Source organism: Falco naumanni, chromosome 3 (genome assembly GCF_017639655.2).
Source record: "Falco naumanni isolate bFalNau1 chromosome 3, bFalNau1.pat, whole genome shotgun sequence".
NCBI lineage: Eukaryota > Metazoa > Chordata > Aves > Falconiformes > Falconidae > Falco > Falco naumanni.
In genome coordinates, this window is record NC_054056.1 from 60575272 (window position 1) to 60583224 (window position 7953).

Genomic DNA, 7953 nt, shown 5'->3' on the forward strand with positions numbered 1-7953 from the left:
CAGTGTGCTCGAAGAACCTGCTATCAGTGGCCAGACTCAAAGATTAAACAACACCAGAGCTCTTGCGGTTTTCACCAGTCTCCTTTCAAGTAGTATCCCAAGAGTGGAACAAAGTAACTTTAAAAATAAATTGATTTCACACTTCTCATGGACAAAAGCCCAGAAAGTTCTTTTTAAAAAAACCCAAACAGTTTCAGGTGTTTGACTGTTAAATGGTGCCTAACCTCAGCACATAATGGGCCTCGTCTAAACAGGCTTATATTATAAGACATTAAAATTTTCCACAGGCAGGTCCAGCTAACAATGAACTACACCCACAAAGACATTAACAACTCACTTTAGTTTCAGTGTGACCCTTCATTCTCTGGAAGCACAGACTACAGGTCTCCATCCCAAATCTCTGAAAGTCAAGTACAGCATATCCTACAGTCACTCAGGAAAACATGCTTTAAGTAAAAGTTGCATCCAGTCACAGCCTTGTCACTCGGGCAGCATCACAAACTCCATTCCCTCATTACCTTCACGTACGTCACAGTACTGAGCTGAGCTAATGCAGCCACGCTACCCATGACCAGTCAGCTCACTTCTATAGAAGCAGCTAGAAATCCAACTTGAGCTGTAACATGGAACATGGCTAGTAGACATACAAATTAAAAACCCGTTTTTACTTTCATTAGGTCTACTAGACTTAGTGGCCACATTAACATCATACTGTTAACACATTAAGCACGTTAAACCATCATATTCCTGTGAATTATAATTACAAAGTTTACTTCACAAATGGAACAGTTACTCCTAGGTATATGATTTTTAAATTTATGAACATTCCTTCTTACAAAGAAAAAAACATTAAACATGTATCTCAGCCAACCTATTCTAATGTCTTGGAATATATACCATGACATACTGGCTTCTAGCTCAAGTACATAATTAGGTACCATCACTGTCCTACCAAACTTTCAAGAAAATTGTAACCTCATGACCTAGGAGGAGCCTTCTGAAGTCCACATGAAGCAAACCATTTTGTAAGATCGCATCTAATGAATTTAAAACTATTTCTGCCCACATAATTTTCAGAAGTTTGGTTCAGACTGACATGATTCAGATTTTAAATTCAACTAGTTTCTAATGATCTAAACACATTCATAGCCACTTGATGCCAATTAATTTTTGTACCAATCCTACCCTTTAGCCTACACAGCTTTTCTTCTCCCCGGTGCTTACCTCTTCTGATATATTATAGAGAGCAATCAAATCTCTTTTCAGTCTTCATTTTGCTAAGATAAACAAGCCAAGCTATTCTACTTCATTTACAACTCTTCATTTGCACCATTCCCATTTGGGTTAATTTTCACTGACTAGGGGTTGCCAGAGATGCATTTAGATAAAAGTTTCATCAATACCACAAACCTTGACATTAATACTTCCCTCACTACAAAATTATAGTTTCATTATTTGCCTTGTTTCATGACTTGTCACACTCACAATAAACCTGGAGTACTGCATCCAGCGCAAGGATCCCCAGTACAAGACAGACATGGAACTGTTAAAAATGGGATCCAGAGGAGGGCCACAAAAATGGTCAGAGGGCTGGAACACCTCTGCTGTGAAGAAAGGCTAAGACAGTTGGCGTTGTTCAGGCTGGAGAAGAAAAGGCTCAGAAGAGACTTTATTGCGGCATTTCAGCATAAAAGGGGCTTCTAAGAAAGATGGAGAAAGACTTTTTACCAGGGCCTGTAGTGACAGGACAAGGGGCAACGAAGTCAGACTGAAAGAGGCATGTTTGGACTGGGCATAAGGAAGAAATTCTTTATGATGAGGGTGGTGAGACATTGGAACAGTTTGCTTAGGCTGCAGATGCCCCATCCCTGGAAGTATTGAAGGTCAGGGTGGATAGGGCTTTGAGTAACCTGGTCTAGTGAGATGTCCCTACCCGTAGGACGGGAGTTGGACTAGGTGATCTTTAAAGGTTCCTTCCAACCCAAACCATTCTATGAAATAATGTACTGACACCCAGTAAATCCAGTGGTAAAATCAGATTCTGTTTGGGGGATGCCAACAGAAATGATGAAAAAGAAACAAATTTAAAAATTTTTAAAAAGACACAGATAGAGAGAGAAGGTGGTCTCAGATCAGACTGGTACACTGTACCCAGAACACTCACACTGCATTTTATTCCATATTCCATTTACCTCCATGTATTTAATTATTATTTCCTCTAAGACTTTGCACACTGTCGAGGTCAGACCTATTCAAGCATTGAAGTGTCAAATTAAGAATTACTCCAAGTGAGACCACATTTTGAGAAACACAGGAGGGGAAAATTCTGATGTGACTATCTTTTCAAAATCCAGGCAAACCATTTTTTCTTCCTTTTTCATTATTCAAAAACAAACACCTGAAGTGCTACACCAGGATACTACTTAGAAAATTATCTTAACTCTCAAGACCTTGTTCATATGGAAATAAACCCAAAATATTTCTTTAATTTACATAACAATGCATTTTAAATACTTGCAAACCCTAAAATTAAATACGACACTGCCAAATAATTTACAATGCAATGAAATAACTGTATACAACACTAAAAACTACTAAAAGGCAAGAGAAGCTGAAGAGGCCAAGACCACTATGCACCACAAGATAAAGTCTTACTACCTTAAGGAAAACAAAGTTACCAGAACTCTTTTCTGCTTTTTTATTTTCACCAAGACATCAGAAACTATCTTAGTAGTCATTTGCTGGTTTGGGGCCGGGGGCGGGGGGAGGGGGTGGGCAGGTTGGGTTGGGTTTGGGGGGAGAAGGCGGGTGGTTTGTTTTTGTTTTGGGTTGGGTTTTTTTTTATGAAATTAGCTTATACACTTTTGTCTGGCTCATCTGACAATAAAAGCCTTGGATTGGAAGTTGACAACTTTCACAGTGGAAAATGTAATACTTATCTGATTAGTCAGTGATATTTTTTTCCACTTTACACACAACAAGTTCTCTCCAGCAGCCTCTTCCAACTTGAATTTATGGCTTGTAAACTGAGCACGTAATAACCCTTTAATGACTGATGGTCACAAAGATCTGATTAACAAACATCTCCCAAAGACAAAGTTGGTCAGAAAGTAAAATATATTCACAAACCACAGTCAAGCCAAAACAGGAACAATTTATAAAACCACAATGGACAGCTGGTGCACTAAATATTCAAAGCTATTAACTGATGCATAAAACGGCTCCTCTTGCTCATGTTAAGTTTCTACTTTACAACTTGGTGTTGAACAATGGTACAGTGATCATGTATAATACAGTATTTTTTACAATATTAGTTACGATGTATTACAGTGACCTAGAACACTTGCTTAGGCTATCAACAAGCAGAATGAGTAGGCACTTTACATTGATCACAATGTAAAGGTGAAGGTTTTACACCAATGACTACACCAGAAGTACAAGACAGTGAGGTTCGACAGTGTTTCTCTGTTTAGTGAAGATGCAATATTAAGTAAAACACAGCCCTACAAATTGCAGGCAAAGGAAAAACTTCCAAATCCTCACTGCTATATACCCCTATCATCACAGGGAAATCCTCCATTTTGAATCTTAAAACAAATGGCAAACTAGATCTGCTGAAATATAATCTAACACCTATAATACACCTATATTCACAGATCAATGCAACTCCCTTTTTATTAGCCAGTTTTAAATGCAGTCTAACACCATGGTAGACACGTATTAACATAGCATCACCTCATAAGCAATACAACACCTAGTAAAAAATATTATCTTCCCTTCCTCTTCCTCAACATTCCCACCAATCATTCTGTGTCTCAATTTTTATTAACACCTACCACTAAAAAAAATTAAAATACTAACAAATATTACATTTGAGACAGGAAACAATGGATAGAAATACAGATACATAGGAACAGTAAACAATTCCAGGAATCCCTCTTAGATTAAAAAAAAGAAAATAAAAAAAAGACAACAAAAGTCATCAAAGATTACTTGTTAAATACTGAGCCATTCTATGGGATGTTCAGTTTTTGTCATTACACAATATTCAGCTGGCAAAAATATTAAATGGAATCATTTCAAAATATCGAAAAGCCACAACCGTGTTACTAATCACTTACAACCAGTTTTTCACCTCTGCACTCCCATTGTTTAGTTTCAAAAACTTTCTTGAATGACAACACCAGAAAATTAACATCCCAATCACCCTTTTTTTTAACCTGTTTTAGAGATCTGGGACATCACAAATTTGTTGGTACTTTTGAATAGAGCAGTATCATCAAGACACACACAAATATGGCACACAAAAATCACATTTGAGGACTTAGAATTCTGCCTACACTAAAAGATAACCTGGGCCAACTCTGGTAACAGACTTTGTGGGCAGGGGATGCATTTAACATTGAGCTATTTTTACCTTTAAATTCCACCTTCTCAATTTACAGCAACACATAGCCTGTGGCTTTCAATGTTACCAACAGTAGTGTAATGGTTACAAAATCTACAGCAATATCTTTGTATTATTCAAAAGGTCGTCGAAATCTGCATGTCAGAATGAGATATAATACTTAAGTGAACTGCTCTCTACCTCACCTGTAAAGTCATTTGAACATATTAACCAGCTGATCATTGATTTCACACACTAACAATCCTAGATTATTAATCAGATTAATAAGCAGAAATTAAAACATCACCTGTTTATAATAATCTCTCCCAATAACTCAAACCATCAAAGGGAAAATGTATTGCACGCAGACATGCTCAAAAGCTGGTTTTAGTCTGCTGACTTGCTAACATTTCTAGCCTCGAGGTAATAACAAAAAAAAAAAAAAGGAAAAGTGTGCTTCATTATTTTGAGACATTTACAAAGTTAACATAACTGGATTTCACACACTTCTAAGCAAGAACTTCAGCAAAGGACTTCAATTTAGAATATTCAGACATTTTTGTAATGTCTGACTATTGCTAGTCAGACATCTCTGAATCACATGAAATTCAAATTCCAAACACTGTCTCCTAATCTTCCAAGGCTCATCAACTAGTGCTGATTTTCAATTAGGTGTTGCAGAATCATGTCTTATTACTTAAAGATTTAAAGATTTGGTGAAGGTTTTCTAAAAAAGGACCATCATCCAAGACCAACTTAAATACATTAGTTACAATTGCTTCTAGCATCTTTGACTTAACGAAGACAGCTTCCATAAAAATGCTAGAAATCTTTGAACTGAAAACTTCAAGTGCTATTTAACTACACAACTCTTTAAATAAAAATTATTTTTAAAAAATGTATTCACTCACATGGAACTAATTCCAGATTATCATAACCTTCACTAGACTAGAGCTACAGACATTATATGCATCAGTCACATGAAAAAGACTCCAGTAAGAAGCAGATGTTCCAGGTTCCAAATTAGTTGCTTTTAAGTGCCTCCTGTTTCAGCTCTTCCTATCTAGTCTCAAACCCAAACAACTTCAGATTTGAGAAGCTAAACAAAATACATTAGATACTTTCTGATAAGTTACACTTCTTCTGAGTCATACTTTCTCTTACTAGCCAAACACTTTTTAAAAGAGAACTCTCAGAAATCCCTTCTGCCAATAATGTATTCTTCAATGCAGTACTTCAGAACTGAATTAGTTTGTGGCCCACAAACCTTTTTAAACACCTCGGAATAATCAGCTAGAAAATACTGAAAGTGCACTCGATGCTCTCCTGACAGATAGCTTTTTCTATAGTGTATTACTGCAATAATATAGTAATAGAGAGCTTTTCATAGAGCATTAAGACTGCAGTCTCATTATGCTTCAGATTTTGTTTCTGCTTAGTCTGCTCTACAGAAATCTTCCTAATATATGCATTAGCCTGAAACCAAAGTTTATGCCTAAAGAATACACATTTCATGCTCTAAGTACCTAAACACACAGCACAATAAAGATCACTGACTGACAATGGCTTCATACAGACAGCATTTCTAATCTAGTATTTATTCTATATTCCCTGTATCAACGCTGTTTCATATCACACAAATACAGCTTACTTGCAGCTTGAAGACAGTTCAACATTTGAAAGCTTTGAATTAGACACAGTAGCTTAATTAAAAAAAAAATTAAAAAATCATGTATTTTCCCTAACCTGTTCTTGCAGTAAAAATACAGTGTATTGCAAGTATTGCAATCTGAGTGCAGACACATCTGACAGCATTTTAAACACAAAAAACCAGAAGCAAAAGAGGTAAGCTCCTGCTACAGTTTTGACTCTTCTAGATGTGCAATTAAAAAATTTCAAAATTGAAGCTATCAAGAAATTAGTATGTGTGATCAGACAGATTTGGGGTTTTAATGGTGGATCAATAAAACAAGTATAGTTTGTTAGAAGTCTGTCTAAAAGCCAGGCCAGCCAAAGGTATTTTGGGGGAACAGTCTTCTTTGCTAATACAAACATTATTTTGTTCTAGATGTCCATTTAAAGATTTTCAGAACATCGTAAATTCCAACCCCTCCCTCTAAAACAATGAAAAATGAGTCTACTAGAAACAGAAGATAAACATTTATAGGATGAGGCAAGTACACGTGCTGACACTAGTCACAAGTTCAGGAAACTAACAGCTTTAAGAAAATCCTAACATCGCTGATTCTAAATCTGAAACGTTCTGAGATTTTTCTCAATGCCCCTTATGGGTGTAAAATAGAAACAGGATACTACTGAAAACTACTTATGCCATCACGTTCTTCTTAACGTCCTTACCTCTCAAGGACCACTCATCTTCGGAAGAGCTTTCCTTTTCACAACTCTCTAATTTATTACGAGAGAAAAAGCCCCCCCATGGTCACAGCACTAAGCGGGCCCTATTCTGACAGAGGCATGTCATGCCGGTCAGTCATGCGGTCGGCACGCAATACCCAATACACAGAAACTTCCGAAACGCACACACACGTTCCTCTCCCTCGTTCCCAAGAAAGGAGGGAGCTCCCCGTGTCCGTACCGAGAACCTGCCTGAAACGTGACAGCTTGGAGGAACGGGCGGGGAGCCACTGGCCAGGCCTGCGGGCCAGGCTGCAGCGGGCACAGAGCGCGAGAGCCTGCACCCGCACGTCGCCCCCCTCGCCCACCGCCGGCGCGATGGTGCAGAACGGCCGGAGCCCTCGCGGGCCGGCGGCGGGGCCGAGGCCGGGCTGGGACAGGCGCCCACCGCCGGCCCGCCAGGGCGCGGCACGGGGAGGCCAACTCCGTGCCGCCAGCCCGCCCGCCCGCTCCCTCGGCGCGGCGGCGAGGCTTCCCCTCCCGTCCCGGACCTGCCCTGCCTCGGCAGCCAGGGGGAGACCTCCGGCCGGGGGACCGGCGGCCACAGCAATGACAGGGCAGCGACAGCTCCTCCCCGGGCCGGACCCGCTACTCCAGGGCCGGGCCTCCCGACCGGGGCGGTGACACGGCAGCGGCCGCGCCAGCACGCGCGGGGGGACACGCGCGGGCAGGGGGCGGCCGGGCCCGCCGGCGGGGGCCGGAAGGGGGCGGCCGCCCCCCGAGCGCCGCGCCCGGCAGAGCGGGCGCCCGCCGGGGCCGCGGACACGCTCTCGAATCCCCGCGGGATCCCAAGATGGCGGCGGACGAGCCCGTCCGCCGGCTCGGCGGCGCCCCCCCCTGCCCCCCCGCCGGGCCCGTGCGGGCATGGCCCGGCACCGCGGCCCGGCGCAGGAGGGCAACGAGGCGCCCGGCGGCGGCCCAGCACGGAGGCGAAACGGGACCCCCGCGCCGGGCCGGGCCGCCCCCCACCCCCCGCCGGGCTCCCCCTCACCTTTGAATTTGAGGTCGGTGGGCGGATCGAGCACCAGGATCTGCTCGTGCTTTGCCAGAGCCCCGGCGGCCGCCATCTCGCTCGCTCGCTCCGGCGGGAGGAGGCGTGGGGGGAGGGAGGAGGAGGGGCGGGAGGGGGAGGCCGGTCGGCGGCGCCGCTC

General features: G+C 42.2%; 1 protein-coding gene across 1 annotated transcript in view; it reads right to left on the reverse strand.

Moving 5' to 3' along the window:
- The window catches only part of VAPA (VAMP associated protein A), a 28833-nt gene extending 20906 nt beyond the window's left edge, over window positions 1-7927 (reverse strand). The window contains exon 1 of the mRNA XM_040585698.1: window positions 7794-7927. Coding sequence (XP_040441632.1) covers window positions 7794-7869 — 76 coding nt within the window. The 5' untranslated portion in view covers window positions 7870-7927. The remainder of the gene's footprint in view (window positions 1-7793) is intronic.
- Between the last annotated feature and the right edge of the window lie 26 nt (window positions 7928-7953).